Source organism: Bos taurus, chromosome 29 (genome assembly GCF_002263795.3).
Source record: "Bos taurus isolate L1 Dominette 01449 registration number 42190680 breed Hereford chromosome 29, ARS-UCD2.0, whole genome shotgun sequence".
In the NCBI taxonomy this organism is placed as follows: Eukaryota; Metazoa; Chordata; class Mammalia; order Artiodactyla; family Bovidae; genus Bos; species Bos taurus.
Window position 1 is genome coordinate 25,797,699 of NC_037356.1, and position 20,592 is coordinate 25,818,290.

The 20,592-nt window shown below is 37.6% G+C and overlaps 1 protein-coding gene across 4 annotated transcripts in view; it reads right to left on the reverse strand.

Annotated features, from left to right (window-relative positions):
* The window catches only part of ZDHHC13 (zinc finger DHHC-type palmitoyltransferase 13), a 51,077-nt gene that overhangs the window by 23,650 nt on the left and 6,835 nt on the right, over positions 1 to 20,592 (reverse strand). For 3 of the 4 annotated variants that reach the window (NM_001206141.2, XM_059882896.1, XM_059882895.1), the window contains 7 exons: positions 12,671 to 12,816; positions 10,342 to 10,464; positions 8,056 to 8,133; positions 6,742 to 6,886; positions 5,273 to 5,337; positions 3,755 to 3,917; positions 3,231 to 3,356 (listed from right to left, as the gene is read on the reverse strand). In NM_001206141.2, the coding sequence (NP_001193070.1) occupies positions 3,231 to 3,356; positions 3,755 to 3,917; positions 5,273 to 5,337; positions 6,742 to 6,886; positions 8,056 to 8,133; positions 10,342 to 10,464; positions 12,671 to 12,816 (846 nt within the window). The remainder of the gene's footprint in view (positions 1 to 3,230; positions 3,357 to 3,754; positions 3,918 to 5,272; positions 5,338 to 6,741; positions 6,887 to 8,055; positions 8,134 to 10,341; positions 10,465 to 12,670; positions 12,817 to 20,592) is intronic. The other variant, XM_059882897.1, reaches the window with a different exon arrangement.

The following is a 20,592-nucleotide window of genomic DNA, read 5'->3' on the forward strand; positions in this document are numbered from 1 at the left end:
ACCTAATAATAGTTCAAAAGCAAAACTATTTCCTAAATATATAGCAAGTTAATATAACAGCACAACAGTTTTTCTTCAAAATTGCTGATAGATAAATCTGAACTTTAAGAAATTACAAATCTTGAAAGCAATCTTTTAAATCTTGCATTAATAAAATGTTGCTTAAACATGTTTAGTTTTGCTGTATTCCACTTCAAGAAATGTTGATGTTCTAGAAACATGTTAGTGATAGCTGACATTTAAAAAATGATTTCTTTCAAACAGTATTATATGCCAGAAGGCATAAAGCAGGACAAAAAGACCACACAAAAATCAGTATACCCAAGACTCAACGAAGAAAGTACAAGAGTTCTAATCTGGGCACTGCATGGTGCCATGCCCTTATAAAGAAGGTCAGAAGGAACAAGTCTGCAGAAAAGATGACTTTCATTTAGGGCATGTGGAATTACAGACATCTAGGAGATAGCCAGGGTCAGTCAGAAAAGCAGATCTACCATACAGGTCAAAACTTAGTCTTTAATCAGTACACCGACTGGAAAGACAGGAATGAAAAGCATCCTGAGGACTGTGTGCAGGTGAATAGGGCAGAAGCTTGGCCAACAGAAACACTCAAGGGGAAAAAAGCTAAGTCCCAAAATGTGAGTAAGGAAGTATGACCGGTAATACCAGAAAGGCAGGATGAGAACCAGAAGAAATGTTCCAGTCAAGCAAGGGAAGGGACTTTCAAGAAGAGTAGATTCTCAGTGTCATATGTCACATGGAGGTCAAAGTCTGAAACACATCCTCAGGATGCTAATAATATGAGTTTATTCCACAAAGTTAAAAGAAGGAAGCAACACTGTGGCTGTCTGTATTAAAGCCGGACGCCACATCTGTGCAGTGTGGTCCCTTAACTCCAGTATGCATGACCTTTATATTCTGCTCTATCTTCTACAATCTTTATACCTCTAAACCACATTCTGAGAATGGCTAACTTCAAATGATTGTCTGATTCTTTGCGACACTGTGGACTGTAGCCCACCAGACTCTTCCATCCATGGGATTCTCCAGGCAAGAATACTGGAGTGGGTTGCCATTTCCTTCTCTAGGGGATCTTCCAGACCCAGGGATCGAACCCAGGTCTCCCACATTGCGGGCAGACGCTTTAATCTCTGAGCTACCAGGGAAGTCAATTTCAAATGACAGGAAATCTTTAATATGCTTCCAATTCTAATTTGCATGATAACACAAAATGAGCAAGTCTAGGGTTGTTTTTTTAAAAGGTAAACTTAGAATCTACATGCAATATAATTTCAGAACAGAAATAATAATTAAATGTGAATCTCACACTTTTAATCGCAGATACAACACTCATGGATGAGCCACACTATTTCCTTGTTCAACAAATATTCCAGTGTACATCATATGCTAGGCACTGTTCTAGGCACTTGGGAACACATCAATGAATTTAAAGTCTTCCTCTCACGAAGCCTAAATTCTAGCAGGGGAAGACAGACAAACATACTAAGTGAATTTTAGAGTATAGAGAAAGCTAAATGGAAGCTTTCTCTATACTCTAATATTCACTTAGTACACTTGTCTGTTCTAAGGTTTTTGGCTTTTATTCTGGGAGAAAGAGGGAAACATCACAGGATTCTGAGCAGATAAATGATAGGATTTGACTTACATTGTAAGATTCATCTGACTGCTCTACTGAGAAGAGACTAGAGGTGAGTGGAGGCAGGAAAATGTCAGAGAGCTGCAGGAATTCATCTTGCTGGACCCCAGTGTCATGGTAAAGTGGTGAGAAAGGTCAGATGCCGGATATACACTGAGGGCAGAACTAGCCAATATGTTTTTCTGATGGACTGGATATGCAGTATGACAAAGAAGCAAAGGTAACTGGAGAGTAAGTTGCCACCTGCTGAGATGGGGAAGCTCTGGACAGAATAGTTGGGAGCAAGGGGTAGGAGAGATCAGGAGCTCAGTTTTGGATGTTATACTGACAATGCCTTTTGGATGGTGAATGGATAAATCAAGTAGGTAACTGGATAGGTCTGAACTAGAGATACATTTGGGTGTTGTCAACATATAGACAGCATTTAAAGCCATGGAAGGGAAACTACCAAGGGAATGAATAGATAGAATAGAGGCCCAAGGACAAAACCCTGGGACACTCTACTAATAAAGCAGGGGAGGGAGCAGAGGAGATGGCAAAGGAGACTAGAAGTAACTGTTATTTCTTTTTTTCTCCCTTCCCATACTTAAATGCAAAATTGGTGTAGATTTCGTGGGGATCCTCTGCATAGAAATCTCATGCCTGTTAATCTAGAATCCGAAGGTATTCCACACAGTCTGAAGACAACGCTATTGTATGTGAAGATGTTAAACAGTAAAATCAATCCAATATCCATTTTAATAATACATTCTCTATTACAACTTAGATTTTGCTGGACCTAAGAGCAAGCTGACCGTTCTCATTTTTTCTATCATTCCATTCACTTTTTTGTTGTTGTTGTTCACTTTTAACTTTAGAAGACCACCACTCAGAAGAACTGCCAAGTTAAAAAAAAAAAAGAATAAAGGTTGGGTTTCATCTCTCAAAATTCTGGATGCTTTTAATTTTATGAAGTGACATCATACGCCTGAAGCTTGCAACATTGTCATTTTTTAAGTTTAACTCCTCCTGATTCTAAGAAAATGTTTTGAATGTTATTTCCCCTTTGAAAAAAATTTTAATAGGAACAAGTTCTTTAAGAATAACTCCCTATAAAATTCCTTGCAACAAGGATTCTTCCTTTTGCGTCTCTAAGAATCTAAACTATTTGTGTTTCAATTCACTCATGAAATAAACGTGGAAGTATGCTGCTGCTGCTAAGTCGCTTCAGTCGTGTCCGACTCTGAGCGACCTCATAGACGGCAGCCCACCAGGCTCCGCCATCCCTGGGATTCTCCAGGCAAGAACACTGGAGTGGGCTGCCATTTCCTTCTCCAATGCATGAAAGTGAAAAGTGAAGTATGCTATGGTATTCAAAAGGTAACATGGAGCTGTTGAGCCATCTAGCTGAGAACCAACAATAAATTGCCAGTAAAAGTGCCAAATTTCCAACTTTGGGTTACAGGATGTATGGGAAAGATACAATTGGCAGATACAATGCAGCAGTAGGCCAACTCTTTGGTTCTCCCTGATGACTTCAAACATGAAAACAAATGGACAAAGAGCCCACAGGATAGGCCCTGTATGAAAATACCTCGCATTTCTGCAGCCATCTCCAAAGTCTGAAATTTTTGTTGGCTCGAGTTTTGGCCTCCGTTTTTAGCATGTGAATAATGAGCCGATTTTTGTTCTGCAGGGCCATGTCAAGAGGGGTTTCTCCCTAAAAAAGAAAGAAACAGTTCAATTTCATTTTTGATACAGCATAGGTACTAAACTTTTTTTTAATATTTATTTATTTGGCTGAGTCTTGGTTGCGGCACGTGTGATCTTTAGTTGCACATGCAGGATCTTTTATAGCTGTGGTATGTGAACTCTTAGTTGGGGTATGTGGGGCCTAGTTCCCTGACCAGGGATTGAACCCAGGCTCCCTGCATTGGGAGCGTGGAATCTTAGCCACTGAGCCACCAGGGAAGTCCCAATGCTAAACAAGTTTTACAAACTCACAAGAATCATAGATTCAATGTATTTATTCCAAGGGTAGCCAACTATTATTGTTTCTATGTATCTTGTGGTAACTGAAGACATAATAAACTAAGAGAGATAAACACCTGGCCATACCTTAACATTTCGGACATCCAGGCTAGAACCAGCTTCCAAGAGCTTATCAACAGCATTAACATTTCCTGCTGCAACCGCCCAGTGGAGTGGAGTGTTTTGATGTATTTTATCAACTATATTGAGAGAAGGATTAAACTTTAAAAGAAATCCAGTTGGTTCTGGCCTGTCTCAAAACAATAAAACACCAAGGATCATTTATTAGAATGATTTGAAGGGTAAATGTAAATAATGAACCTGTTTGATAATGTATCAATGAACCAATCAGTAAGTATTCTGAAAACTGCAGAAGTTCTCTGTGCAGAGTTTTATTCTAGGTGCTAATACTGGTGAGGCCCAAGTTGCTGCCCCAAGAGAAATGTATTAATTGTCTGCTACATAATGTAATTTTAATATCAATACAATGGAATAATTGCTTTTGTTTTTCAAATTTTTATTTTCATGCTGCTGATTTAATGGTTAACGTTTTTTTTTTTTTTTTTTAACTTTGGCCAACGTTAAATGCTATGTAGATAAACCAAAAGCTAACTTCACATTCTCCCTCCAACCACTTATTACATAAAGTGGTATAAAAATGCCCTAAATTATTTACCATAGAAAGTTATGGACTTGAAAGCAGAATTTAATGAAATATTTTTTACTTCATCTTCAAGACCTTTACTTCATTCATGACTACTCAAAAGATTCCTTTAATAAAATAATAATCTATTTTACTCATTCTATTCAAGATTTTTAAACATTATACATGACCTGAGAGTTACTAGCAAAGATGACAAAATGCTTTTTGACAAAATTCTACCCCAAATTTGAGCCCTATCACTCTAGGAACTAAAAGGAAATAGCATCAGAACTAACTCAGTTCCTAGGAGCAACATCCTGAGTAAAAGCAGACTCAGAAACTAAGTACAACACTGGAAACAAAACTGACAAAGGACCAAGCGTAGCACGGATTTGAACAGAAGAATAACAGAAGTTGGACAACGTGGTGACCAATAATCACAAGCAGTAATGATAAAACACACAAAAACTTAAATACGTAAGTAACTGATATGAACCTAACAAACGTGCTATTTTCTTAAGTGCAATTTTCATCAACTGCAATTAATATTTTCAGAGTTGTCAACAATATCAGAGAACCCCAAACTTATTGTTTTTTGAAATGCATATTTATCATATGGATTTCAAATTATGGGAGCATTTAAACCTGTAGCCGTTCTCGAGAAACGTAAACTAAGAAATGCAAATTCTGTTAATAAGTATATGCTCTGGAATCTCCAGGTGTTCTGTAAGGAAATTCTTTTCTTATTAGTAGCTTTCAAATTTTTCCCCAAAGCTATCAGAAAAGAGAAAACTTATTTCAATGCTGCTTTTCTAACTACAACTACATTAAAAGAGCATGTCACAGTCACAAGACGGAAAATCTTACTTTCTTCAGAATGTTTTGTCACCTCACATAGAATAAGATACTTAAACTGCTGGAATCAAGAGTCAGAATAAGGCAATTCAATTAAACTTACTTACCCAAGTACTTTGTTAGCTGATAACATGAGTGGTGTCTGCCCATTTACATCTATCGTATTCACACTCTGTTAAAAAAGAAGAGTTGATCAGCCTAACTGTAAACACAGGTAAGTTACTGTTTTCTCTCTTAGTAGAAGTATCCCTTTAATACATTCAACACCACCAGTGTGTCTACAAGTGTTCAAATATCACTTGAATAAACTAGTGTTCTGTTTTACATCAATAGGGTAAAAATCCACTGATTGCTACAAAATATTTTTAAAGGGAAAAATCTGAATATATGATTTCAAGTGTTGTATGTTGTGAATGGAAGAAGACTAAGGGACAAAAAAATGTTGATAATCACCATCAAATATGAGACAGTAGAGACCTTAGAAGTTATCTAGTTTAGACTTTAACTGACACATTAATTCAAACTATCACCTCTTGGACAAAATCATCCAGTCTCTACTTAAACACTTTCAGTAAGAGTGAACTCTACCTTCTGAAGCAAGAATACAAAGTATATTGTATTTTTGGATTTACTATGTTTCAAAGAGTAAAACATGAAAAATTCTTTTCTATTTTTGAGAATACAGGAAATAAAAAGGAAATCATAGTCCAAGAAGATACGGTCCACTTAAAAAAAAAATGGGTCCAGAGTTGAGGTATATAATACCTCAACCAAGGGCCCCCAACCCCCCAAAAAAGTCAGTGACTGAATATTCTTACAGGCCTTGGAGGAAGAAACCCAAAGTGAAGTAGAAAAGATGACTCTTCATATAGTTTCCAAAATGAGAACCAAGAGGTTATAATTATTCTACTTGAATTGCTAAGTCTAACAGAAAGTGCTTATTTAAAGAGAATACTGTCATTCCAACAGCATTTGTGCAAACATGTTTCCATGCCTGCTACACGAAACTACTGATATCTAAACTAGTTGTTATCAGAAAGCATATCCCAGGCAAGCAGAACTGACAGTGAAACTCCCACTGCCAACAACCCATAATTTAACCAGTGCCACAAATGAATGTCTCTTAAGGCAAGTCATTTTTCATGGGATTACTTCAGGGAACAATAAGAAACACACATTCAAACTGGTCTCCACTTGGACTCAATGAAAGCAAATGATGGGTTAATTTAGTGATCTGACTACCATTTCCACATTCAACCAAAAGAAAAATACAGGCTTTAAAGTCATGTTTTTGAAAAACTCTGCAAATTACTGGGATTACATGAAAAACTATTATAAGCTTACAAGTTTCAGAAACAACTATTATATGTTACTGAGCTAAATGACCTATCCTTTTTGCTCCAATGAAGCTGGAAAAGAAGTATTCAATAGCTAGACTTACTGAGGCTAGTATTTGAACATTCAGGTATCTGTAAAAATGATTTTTATACCTTAAAAATGAGGACTATTACTAACGATCCTCTGAGTCCTTTCAGATTTACAACAGCTGCAATACAAAATACGTCTCAAAACATACCTGTCCTTTAGAGATGAGATATGCTATAATGGGCATGTGCTGAAATAACACTGCCAGGTGGATGCCGCAGAATCCCTCTCCATCAATGAGAGCGGGGTCTGCACCATACTGCAGTAATAATATGACCATAGGTAAATGACCTTGTCTGGAAAAAGAGAGAACAAAAATTATACTGTACTCTATAGTGCAAAAGAGAAAAATTCAGGGAGAAACTAATATTTCTAAGACATGAGGGACTGTGGTTAGATATAAAGAGTATTTCTTAACAGTGCACAGATTTTTAAAACACTGGAGCTTCTCTAAATATCTTTTACGTAGACATTCGAAACTCAGAACTATCTGGACAGTTCTTCTTAAGTGCAGGTAATAAGCTTATTAATAATAACCTCCCAATCTACCTTAAATCTTATGTGTAAGACTACTACCATGTATAAATAATTTTACATAACTAACAATAAAAATGGAAATTAAAAATCACTTGGACTTTGCCATTGTTATTTTAAAAACAAAAAACAATCATGAAACAGGTATGCTGAATGAAGGGTAACAATTCCCAGACCACAGGTGATAATACTGTTCTTAGGAACTACATATTTCTCTTTGAATACAGCTCATTTCTATGTAAAGCACTGTAGCTTAAGGGGATGAGCTAACCCCAGATTCTTCAAAATTCTCGACTCCAGAGAAAAGATTCAACTTCTTGCCTTAAATGAACAATTATCCACTTCACTTTCAGGTTCGTATCAATTTCACTGATCAGAGAGCATGGAGTTAAAATGAAAGATGAAGAAGTTGCTAAGTATCCAAATAGACACTTACTAACTTCAGCTTCAGGTGCCAGTACATACCAGGGAAAAGAACTGATGGAGTTTACACTCACTAAACTACCACATTTGTCCATGTGATCAAATATTAAAAATATTTACTTTGATTTAGTTTGGGCCTCAATTAAACACAAAAACATCATCTATGGAAACTCTTTAAAACTGTATTTTTTTTTCAATGAAGGGGTAAAAACAAAAGAAAGTCTTTCAAGTAGTCTGTAACTGCAATTCCAATATGAACTACTAGACATATATAGTTATTTAAATGCAAATTAGCTAAAATTTACTAAAATTAAAAACCCAATTCCTTAGTGGCATTAGCCACACTTTACATTTCACATGTGGCTAGTGGTGCTCCTTTACTGGACAGCACAAACACTTCCATCTTCACAGAAAATTCTATTGCAAAGTGCTGGTCTTTAATGTTCAGAAAATACATATGTCAGTTTTGATTCTGAACAGCAATTTCAGTATTTAAAGAAACCTTTACCTGATGGCCCAGTGAAGAGGAGTTGAATTTAAATCACCACCCAACTGATCTACCACAGCGCCTTTTGAAATATAAAACCTGTTAAGAGCAGACATAAGTGAAAATAAGGTTTAAAATTTAAAATTCATACTAAGAAAGAAAATATCCATTTTTCTTAGTAATAAAAGTATTCGAAAACAGAAATTATAATAATGCCCCTCTCTAAAACACTCAGATCTGCAGAAGTCGGAAAGATTCACATAAAAGCATCAAACAGATCCCTGGTGAAATATTCTCATCATGTAAGTGATTACTCCTGCTGTCATGAGTATTCCTTTACAACTATACACTGAACACATAATAACTACTCTCTGCTTATTCTAACCACAAAACTCTTGAAATGGTTTATATTTAAAAGGTTTCTATTACAGATGTTCTACTTAACTTGCAAGAAGAAAGGTGAAACCATGTCACAACTAACAGCTTAAAGTTAGAGTTACTATGTGGAAATAATGATGCTAAAAGTAGGTAGCAAAAAAATAACTCAAAATTCTTCCAGAAAAGTTAGACATTTTGAGCATTTCACTCTCTATTTTGGAGGTATTGATGGGATACATTGTATAAAGTGAAACTATAAGGTAAAGAGACTTATTTTCTTCTGTGGCTTACAGGAATTAGTCTCATTATTTCAAAGTTGTGCTTCATATACATTATCTAAACAATACACCAGTTTATTTCCACAGAAAAGGAGTATGGCTGTGAGTATATCTCCTTATTCTAACCTTTAGTATATTTTTACTTTCCTAAACCACAGGATTTTAAATGTGTATAATACAAAACATATACACATTCATGTATACATACACATTTTACATGCTAAGATATTAAAAAAAAACCCACAGTAGTGCTTTATGTAGGGGAATAATTTTATACAATCTAATACATGCCTAATCTGAAATGTATTCCATATTTAATTTTGCTGTTAAATTATTCCCCTACCCATCCATTCCTCCTAGCATTATTACAATGTAACAATTTCAGTGATTCTTTTAAACTTGGTGAAACTATCTGTTCTATTGTGAAAAACATGTTGTTATGCTGTCACTCAATCATGTCCTACTCTGTGTGACCCCATGGACTGCAGCACACCAGGTTTCCTTGTCCTTCACCAGCTCCTGGAGCTTATTCAAACTCATGTCCATTGAGTCAGTGATACCATCCAAACATCTCATCCTCTGTCATCCCATTCTCCTCCTGCCTTCAATCTTAACCAGCATCAGGGTCTTTTCCACTGAGTCAGTTCTTCAAATCAGGTGGCCAAAGTACTGGAGTTTCAGCTTCAGCACCAGTCCTTCCAATGAATATTCAGGGTTGATTTCCTTAAAAATGGACTGGTTGGATCTCCTTGCACTCCAAGGGACTCTCAAGAGTCTTCTCCAGCACCACAGTTCAAAAGCATCAGTTCTTGGGCGCTCAGCCTTCTTTATGATCCAACTCTCACATTCATACATGACTACTACAAAAAACACAGCTTGGACTATACAGACCTTTGTCGGCCAAGTTGTCTCTTACTTTTTAATACGCTGTCTACGTTTGTCATAGCTTTTCTTCCAAGGAGCAAGTGTCTTTTAAAACTTTCAAGGTTGCAGTCACCATCCGCAGTGATTTTGGAGCCTATGAAAAAAGAGTCTGTCACTGTTTCCATCGTTTCCCCATCTATTTGCCAGGAAGTGATGGAAACAGATGCTACGATCTTAGTTTTTTGAATGTTGAGTTTTAAGTCAGCTTTTTCACTCTCCTCTTTCACCTTCATCAAGAGGCTCTTCAGTTCCTCTTCGCTTTCTGCCATAAGGGTGGTATCATCTGCATATCTGAGGTTATTGATATTTCTACCAGCAATGCTGACTCCAGCTTGTGCTTTATCCAGCCCAGCTTTTTGCATGATGTACTCTGCATGTAAGTTAAATAAGCAGAGTGACAATATACAGCTTTGATGTACTTCTTTCCCAGTTTTGAATCAGCCTGTTGTTCCATGTCCAAAAATGTTCACATTCATTGCCTGAACTGTGACTTCATTTTTAATTTTTCTTTTTGGGCCAGTGAGTCCTGGTCCAGATGATCTCTGAGGTCCTTTTCAATACTATAATAACCATTGTGCATGGTACAAAGTTCAAGCATTCATTTATAATAAAGGATTAGAGATGGCTCAACATACATACTTGCACTTGAAAAGAGAAAAGACAAATGAAGGAAAGGTTTAGAATTATAAAACACATACTTAATTAACACACATATATCCCATCTTACTTTACAAGATCCAGCCTGTTATTAATAGCAGCCCAATGAAGAAGAGACACATTTTCTTTGTCTGGTTGCCTGACATCATATCCTGCTTCTACCAACTCTTTACATCGTTCAAAAATTCCGTATCTGCAATAAGATGGAAAATAAAAGGCATAAATGATACTATTAAAATAATTTCAGCTGTCAAGATTTCTTTCTTTTACCATGTCTTTATCCAGTGTGTCTTTTGGTCAATGCAGAAATATAATAATTAGCAAAGGTATTCACAAAGTGGATGGAATGTAAAGCCAAACAACAGAAGTAAACTTGGCTACTAGCTGATGAGATAGATGAATCTATTTGGACTTACCTGATTTTCTGAAATAAATTTTTAACATTCACAGTTTCCCTCTTTCAATAAGTTTCACTGGATCTTTCACTATGCACCAGGAATGCATGGTGCTGATTCGGGACAATAATCGTATCCCCAAATCAAACAAAGCCCAACCAATGATTTCACAATAAGGGAGCGAGACTAAAAGCAAACTGGAACAGGGTAAATTCAACAATAAAACATGGACACGGTGTAGGTACAGAAAAGGAAGGAATGATTAGCCCTTCCTGAAGTAGATGGAACACGATATACAAGCTACGAAGGGAAGACATTTCAGGCAGAGGGAATAGCATGTATGAAAACCAGAGATATGAAACTACACGGATACCTGGAGAAATAATAAGCAATTTAGCACCGCAAAAGCATAAAGCATAAGAAAGGCAATGGCAGGAGATGAGGCTAGGAGAGGCAGGCAAAGCCTGCATGATCCTTCTCTGCCACGCTTTGAAATTTAGTCTTTACGGCTCAAGGGGAAGCCAGCGCAGGTTTTAAAGAAGAAAGCACTCAGGCTTTGGGCTGTAAGAAAGATCACATTGGTGCAGTATGGAAGCTAATTTTAGGTGAAGACTGAGAGACCAGTTTAGAGGCTCTTGTATTAGAGACAGGTGATCAGCAAAGGGAGCCTCAGGTAAAAGGAATGGAAAAGGAGGGAAAGATTGAAGGGATATTTAAGAGAGTTGTTTAACTATCAGAATGATAAGTAGGAGAGAATTTATCTCTTTTTAATGCTAAAATAATTTTCAAAATCATTCATTAGCTCTATTTCTTTTCAATAGAAACTATTAAGTCCTACTAAACCATGCTGGGAGGGATTGGGGGCAGGAGAAGGGGATGACAGAGGATGAGATGGCTGGATGGCATCACCAATTCAATGGACGTGAGTCTGAGTGAACTCTGGGAGTTGGTGATGGACAGGGAGGCCTGGCATGCAGCGATTCATGGGGTCGCAAAGAGTCGGACACAACTTAGCGACTGAACTGAACTCAAAGTAGTGGTTCCCAGGGCCTCCAGAGTTAATGTAAATTAGTAATTATAATATTCAAATAATTGTCAATCACTCTTTAACAAATATAAGCAATATGTTAGTCTACATTAAAGCCAAACAGGTTAACTAATCACCAAACATCTTCACTTTTGACAGAAATGATATATATCAAGTTTGTGCAGTAACATCAGTTTCTTTCATGCAGATTAGAAGCTCTGACAGGCAGGCTAATATTTGATTACTAATAAAGTGGCCTACTAATTAACATAATCTGACAGGTAAAATATTTCAAAACATATTCAATGGCAAGAGATGTGGTAGATGTTAACAATCAGTGAGATCCATGAGGGTGATAATGTTGGAAATGATTTTATGCAAATACCCACAGGTGGAAATCTTAAGGAGAAACTCGAAACATATTTCATTTTCAGTGAAAGCAAAACAACCGACTATAGTTTCAAGTGGTCAGAAAACCTGTTTCTATTTTGCTGACTTTCTTCTAGTGCACCCAAGATAATAGCTACACAGAAAGTAATCAATAAATGTTTAAAATACTCATTAATGTGTGAGTTATATTCTTCTATCTCATCTTCATATTTAGGTTGTAGTACATTTTAAAAGCCTAAGATTGTGTGTTTCAAATTCAGAGTCTAGCATGAGTGTCATTTAAAACCATCTGCTCACTCAATGAACATTTACTGAGCACCTAATACAAGACAAACTGTGCAAAAGCACTGGGCTTACAAAGATGAAAAAGACATGCTTTTGCTCAGAAGTTCACAATCTGATGGAAGAGACCATTAATAAAAAACTAAGCTGCACTGTATCAGCTGTTCTGATGCTGGTCTGACAAGCACACATACTATCACTGGAGTATGAAGGGAGAAGGTGTGCACAGGAGTGCCACGGACTGCACATAGATTATTACAACTCAACAGAAATGAAGGATAAAACAAAGCATTAGGAAGACTTACTGAGTAGCTTTTACAATGTCACAGTTACTAGAATCCTCTATAAGAGGAAGAGCCTCTCTCGCCTTGGCAAGTTCTTTGTTTTCGTGTGCACAGACTCCATGTCGACCAAATCCTGGAGGGTAGGGGCCATGGCTGTGATTCCTGCACTGAAGAGTAAGAGTAATTTGACAATGCACGGTAAAAGAATCAATGTCACATTCAACTACATCATAAAGCATTTGGTACTATCAACAATATCCATCAATTAAATGATTTTTTTTCATTCTTAGAGGTACATCCTACAGAAAATTTTCATTTTAATTCTATTCACTAGGATTAGATGCTTACTATTAGAAAAGTCCAAACTATGTATTAGGTTGGTGCAAAAGTAATTGAAGTTTTGCACTGTTGAACTCTGCCATTCAACACTGGAATACATTCTTAAATAAATGTGGTTATCTTATATATCACTTTAATGCATACTTCTCACTATGTATTTTTGCTAATGACTTATTACCTACTGTTTATATTTATCTTAGACTGTGGAAATGATGTTAGACAAAAACTAAATTCCAGTGATTTTTTAATTCAAGTTCAAAATGGATCACAAAGCAGCAGAGACAACTCGCAACATCAACAGCGCACTTGGCTCAGAAACTGCTAATGAACAGTATGTGCAGTGGTGCTTCAAGAAGTTTTGCAAAGGAGACGAGAGCCTCGAAGATGAAGAGCGCAGTGGCAGCCGTCAGAAGTTGACAATGACCAACGGAGAGCCATCATCAAGCTGATCCTCTTACAGCTACTGAAAGTGCCGAAGAACCCAACATCAACCATTCTATGGTCATTCAGCATTTGAAGCAAACTGGAAAGCTGAAACAGCTCAGTAAGTGGGTGCTTCATGAGCTGACTGCAAACCAAAAATATCGTTTTGAGGTGTCATCTTCTCTTATTCTACACAACAACAACAAACCATTTATTGATTGTGATTGTGATGTGCGACAAAAAGTGGATTCCATACAACCCCGGGTAACAATCAGCTCAGTGGCTGGACTGAAAAAAAGTTCCAAAGCACTTTCCAAAGCCAAACTTACACCAAAATAAAAGGTCATGGTCAGTCTGGTGGTCTGCTGCCAGTCTGATCCACTACAGCTTTCTGAATCCCAGTGAAACCATTACATCGGAGAAGTATGCTCAGCAAATCGATAAGATGAACAGAAAGCTGCAATCCCTGCAGCTGGCACTGGTCAACACGAAGGGCCCAATTCTTCTCCATGACAATGCCCGACCACACATCGCACAACCAACACTTCAAAAGTTGAACAAAGTGGGCTACAATCTTTTGCCTCATCCACCATACTCACCTGAAGTGAAAGTGTCAGTTGCTCAGTTGTGTCTGACTCTTTGCAACTCCATGGACTCTAGCCCAGCAGGCTCCTCTGTCCATGGAATTCTCTAGGCAAGAATACTAGAATGGGTAGCCACTCTCTTCTCCAGGGGATCTTCCCAAACCAGGGATCGAACCTGGATCTCCTGCATTGCAGGCAGATTCTTTACCATCTGAGCCACCAGGGAAGCCCTCATTGTCACCTGACCTTTCACCAAATGACTACCACTTCTTCAAGCATCTCGACAACTTTTTGCAGGGAAAATCCTTCCAAAACCAACAAGAGACAGAAAATGCTTTTCAAGAGTGTTGAATTGCAAAGCACAGATTTTTACACTACAGGAATACACACACTTATTCTCGTTGACAAAAACATGCTGATTGTAATAGTTCCTATTAATAAAGATGTGCTTGAACCTAGTTATAATGATATAACATTCATGGTCTGAAACCGCAATAACATTTACACCAACCAAATAGTTCTGTCATAAAACAAAGGCCATCTGCAAAAGACACTAAAGTATTCTGTTACTTGTAATAGGTCGAGGGTCATGGCTCTTAACAGCAGGAAGGTCACGTCTGCTTCAGGAAGTCATGGCAAATACACCCTAAGGCTACATCCCAATGTATAAATGAAATCCCAGAAGAGGAAGAGGAAATACTTTTAAATAATTTGACTAAAAAATAGCCAAAAATCTTCCAAATTTGGTGAAAATTATAAACCCACAGCTCCTACAAGCTCAACAAACCCAAGCGGCACCAAGCTCATATTACACCAAGGCATATAAAAATCGAACTACTCAAAACCAATGATAAAGATAGCGGTCCAAGTAAAAAGACACATTATGTTCAAAAAAACAAAGATAAGAATGAACTCAGACTTCTTATCAGTAAGTACCAGCCAGAAGACAAAAGCAAGACAGTTTTAAAAATCTAAAAGAAAAAACTTAACCTGCAAACACTAACAAAAATATTCTTGAAAAATAGGAATGAAAGAAACACTTTTTTCAAACAAATCAAAGCTTAGAAAACTGCCAACAGACACTATCTTACAAGAAATAATAAAGGATGTTTTTCAGGCTAAAGGAAAATAATACCAGATAGAAATCTGAATCAATACAAAGAAACAGAGAGTGACAGAACTACATGGTTAATATGTATAATTATGTGGGTCAACATAACAGATTTTGTCACATTTTTTTAATTTCTTGATGACAAAAAACAGAAGTATATTGTTACAGGAGATTCTTAAAACAGTATTTGCAGATAAACAGTTATAAGTAAACCCAAGAGCAACTTCTAAATAAATAAAGTCTTGCAATAAGCCAATAGCAGAAATAAAATACTTAAAACATACTCAGTATTTTTCAAACTACAGGAAAAGTAGAGGGAAAATGAACAAAGAACAGAGAAGGAATAAAACATATAAGGTAATATATTTATACTAAACTATATTTATAATCACGTTAAATACTAATGGTCTAAAGAAAACCAAATGAAAGACAGTTTGGTAGACTGGATTTTTTAAAAAGCAAACACCTAGAAAACTACATGTCATCTACAGGAAACTCACATTAAATACAAAAATATACATAGGTTAAAGGTAAAGGATAGAAAGAGATATGCCATGGAAAAAAAAATAAGCATAAGGAATTCAATGGTTATATTAATATAAGACAAAGTAGACATCAACACAAGAAATATTACCAGAGATAAGGAGACACATCTCAAAATATTAAAGAAGGCAATTTATCAAGATACAACATCCTTAAATACACATGTACCCAAAAGGAACTTCAAAATTCATAAAGCAAAAAAGAAAAACAGGAAGATTCATTATTATAGTCGAGTATTTTAATACTTCTTTCAGCTACTAGAAAAACAGAGAAATCAGAAACAGACGCACTTGTGCGTGCTCAATCGCTCAGTCGTGTCCGACTCTTTGCGACTCCGTGGACTGTAGCCCGCCAGGCTCCTCTGTCCACAGGATTCTCCAGGTAAGAATACTGGAGTGGGTTGCCATTTCCTTCTCCAGAGGATCTTCCCGACCCAGGGATCAAACTCGCATCTACCCTGTCTCCTGCACTGGCAGGCAAATACTTGACCACTGCACCACCAAGAAGACTTAACACTATCCACCAACTGGATCTAACTGACATTTTCATAAAATCCCACCCAACAACAAAATAGATATGTGTTCCAAGTACACATGGAATATTCATCAAGACAGATAATATTCTGGGCCATAAAACAAGTCTCAACAAACTTATATGGGTTGAATTCATACAGAGTATGTTCTCTGGCCATAGCTGGAATTAGATTAAAAATCAATAATGAAAGGATATGTAGAATATTCTCAAATATTTGGAAACTAAACAACATAGTTGTAAATACAGTGAATTTTTAGCTTTAAACGCTTATAATCGGAAAAAGACTCTTGAGAGTCCCTTGGATGGCAAGGAGATCAAACCAGTCCATCCTAAAGGAAATCAGTCCTGAATATTCATTGGAAGGACTGATGCTGAAGCTTAAACTTCAATACTTTAGCCACCTGATATGAAGGACTGACTCATTGGTAAAGACCCTGATGCTGGGAAAGATTGAAGGCGGGAGGAGAAGGGGACGACAGAGGATGAGATGGTTAGATGGCATCACCAACTCAATGAACATGAGTTTGAGTAAACTTCGGGAGTTGGTGATGGACAGGGAGGCCTGGCGTACTGTAGTCCATGGGGTTGCAAAGAGTTGGACACGACTGAGTGGCTAAATGGGAAAAAAGAAGGAACTAATATAAATGACCTAAGCTTTTGCCTTAAGAACCTAGAGAAGGAAAATAAACCCAAAATAGAATGAATGAAACAATAAAGATATGGAAATCCACGAAATATAAAAAAGAAAACAAATGCAGAACCACTGAAACCAACAGCTGTTCTTGGGCCTTCCCTGGTGGTGCAGCAGATGGGAATCTGCCCGTGGTTCCATCCCTGGTCGCGAGATTACACGGGCCATAGGGCAGCTGGGCCCATGTGACACAACTACTGAGCCCACGAGCCACAGCTACTAAAGCCCCCGTGCCTAGAGCCTGTGTTCCACAACAAGAGAAGCCACTGCAATGAGAAGCCCACGCATCGCAACGAAGAGTAGCCCCTGACTGCTGAAATTCAGAAGCCCGCCAAAGCAATGAAGACTCAGGGCAACCAAAATAAATAAAAATTACTAAAAACAAAAACAGAGTGTAAAGTTTTTCTTTAAATAGCTGGTTCTTTGGAAATAATAAATCAATAAAATTGATAAACCTCCAGACTGATCAAAAATAAAGATGTCAATGACATATAGCAGGTTTAAAAAAGAGGACACTATTACAAGATTCTGGAAACACCAGAAGGATAATAAGGGACTTCTGTGATCATGTTTATGCCATTGAATTCAATGACCTAGATGAAATGCAAAACATTTTCTTGGAACACACAAGTTATCAAAATGGAATTAAAAAGAAATGAGTAGCACTCTATCTATTAAGGAAATTGAGTTCATAATTTTAAAACTTCCCAATAGGGACTTCCTCATAGTCCAGTGGCTAAGACTGTGCTCCCAATGCAGGGGGCCCAGGTCTGATCCCTGGAACTAGACCCCACATCCCACACCGGAGTTCACACCCCACAGTGAAGACCTGGTGTGGTCAAGTAAATAAATAAAAATATTAAACAAACAAAAACTTCCCATCAAACAAAAGCAAAACAACTCCAGGCCCACATAACTTTTAACCGGCAAACACTATGAAAACATTCAGGGAAGAAACGATACCAACTCCTTCAGAATACAGAGGAATTGCTTCCTAGCTCATTTTAGGAAGCAGCATGATCCCCAAAATAAAACCAACAGACATTCGCAGTAACAAAACTACAGACTTAATACCCTTCATGAACACACATGTAAAGATCCCAATGAAATGTCAGCAAAATTGTATTCAGTGATTCAAATATAAAAAGGGTAATATACATTACAACCAAGCTTAAACATTTCAAAAGGAATCAGTACAATCCATCGTCTTCACAAAATAAATATATTCAATTCAGCAGAACAAAAGCATTTGACAGAATTCAACACCCATGCATGACACTCTTTGGACACTAGGGAAAGAAGGGGACTTCCTCAACCTGATAAAGATCATTTATAAGAAATCTACAGGGCTTCCCTGGTAGCTCAATGGTAAAGAATCCACATGTCAATGCAGGAGACACGGGTATGAGCCCTGGTCTGGGAAGATCCCACATGCTGCCAGCAGCTAAGCCCATGCACCACAGCTACTGAACCTGTGCTCTAGAGTCCAGGAACCACAACTCCTGAGCCCATGCACCCCAACTACCGAAGCCTAAACACAAGAGGAGTCACCGTAACGAGAAGCCCATGCACTGCAACAGAGTCGTTCCCTGCCCCCCGCAACTAGAGAAAAGCCCACACAGCAACAAAGACCTAGAACGGCCAAAAATAAATAAATTATTTTTAAAAATCTATAGCTACCACACACTTAACAGTAAAAGAATGAATGCTTTAACTGTAAAGACTGAGACAAAACAAGAATGCCCATTATCACCACTTGTAATCAACAATGTAATGAAGTCCTGGACAGAATAAGAGTAAAGGAAAGAAAAAATGCATAGAGATTAGAAAAGAAGCAAATTCACCTTTATATACAGACAATATGATCATATACACAGAAAACCCAAAGAGATCTTTTTTAAAATTTACAATAGGAGTCGGACACGACTGAGCGGCTTTCACTTTCCACTTAAATGCATTGGAGAAGGAAATGGCAGCCCACTCCAGTGTTCTTGCCTGGAGAATCCCAGGGATGGAGGAGCCTGGTGGGCTGCTGTCTATGGGGTCGCACATAGTCGGACACAACTGACGTGACTTAGCAGCAGCAGCAGTAGCATACAATATAAAATACTTAAAAAGATTTTCTACTGTATCCAGCATGTTTAGTTGCATTTAAGGGAGAGGTTCACATCAAATATCTAGCAAATCATGCCTAGAAATCCAAACTGGCTTGTTATTTTCTAATCCCATCTATGGTTAAGATACCATAAAGTTGTTACCAGACCTTTATCCACCTTATTCACCAGACCTGTCTCTGAACAACTTCTCATTGTTTAAAAACAACTCTGAAAGGATGAATACACATCAAGAATAGAAAATTGAAGATACGTGAAATGTGCTCACATCAATTCTCCAGGAGTTCCAAAAAAGATTCAAGAAATGATAGGTTTACTGAAAGAAGTTCATAATCCCTCAAAGGGTTACTCATAAGGGATCAGTACTTTTGTTCTAAGTTATCTTACAGTTAAATTGACCTTTTGGTGTATAGTTCTGTGTATTTTAACACATGTGGAGTCTTGTAACCACTACCAAAATCAGGATCCAGAACAGTTTCAACACCTCAAAAGACTCCCTTGGAATATTCCTTTTAAGCCACATCTCTAACTCAACTACCTCAGCTCCTGGCAACCACGGATATGTTCTTCATTACTTATTTTTTTCTTTCCCAGACTGTCAAACAATGGAATAATGCAGAATATAATCTTCTAAGACTGGCTTCTGGCACTCAGCATAATGCTGAGACTCATCCAAGTTACTGTATGTTAGTAATAGTTCCTTTCTTGCTATATAGTATTCCATTACATGAATGTATCACAGTTTATCCATTTAAACAACCCACCTGGGTTGTTTCCAGCTTCTGGCAATTATAAATGGAGCTGCTATAAACATACATTTTGTGTGAACGTATGTTTTGCTTCTCTAACAGTGAAATTTGCTTGACCATCTGGTAAGTAGATGTTAAATTTATAAGGAGTTGCCAAATCGTTTTCCAGGGTGGCTGGACCACTTTGCATTGCCATTAGCAAATTATGAGCGTTCCACTTGCTCTGCATCCTCTGGCACTGACTCTCTCTTGTCAGTGCAAGAGATGCACATCCCTGATGGCTAATGGGGGCTGAGTGTCATTTCATGTGCTATCTGCTATCTGTGTATCTTCTTGGGTGAACTGTCTTTTTACTCATTTTTTAATTGGGTTATTTTCTCACTGCTAAGTTTTCAGAGTTCCTTATACTACACATGCTGCTGCTGCAGCTGCTAAGTCGCTTCAGTCGTGTCTGACTCTGTGCGACCCCATTGACGGCAGCCCACCAGGCTCCCCCGTCCCTGGGATTCTCCAGGCAAGAACACTAGAGTGGGTTGCCATTTCCTTCTCCAGTGCATGAAAGTGAAAAGTGAAAAGGTAGTCGCTCAGTCGTGTCCAATTCTGTGTGACCCCATGGACTGCAGCCTACCAGGCTCCTCCATCCATGGGATTTTCCAGGCAAGAGTGCTGGAGTGGGGTGCCATTGCCTTCTCCATACTACACATGCTAGACATAAGTAAGTCCTTTGTCAGATATGTGATTTGTAAATTTATTTTCCCCATCTGTAGCTTACCTTCCAATTTCTTACGTCTCTTTCATACAGCAAAGATTTTCAATTTAATAAAGTATAATGTAGCGATTTTTTTTTCTTTCATG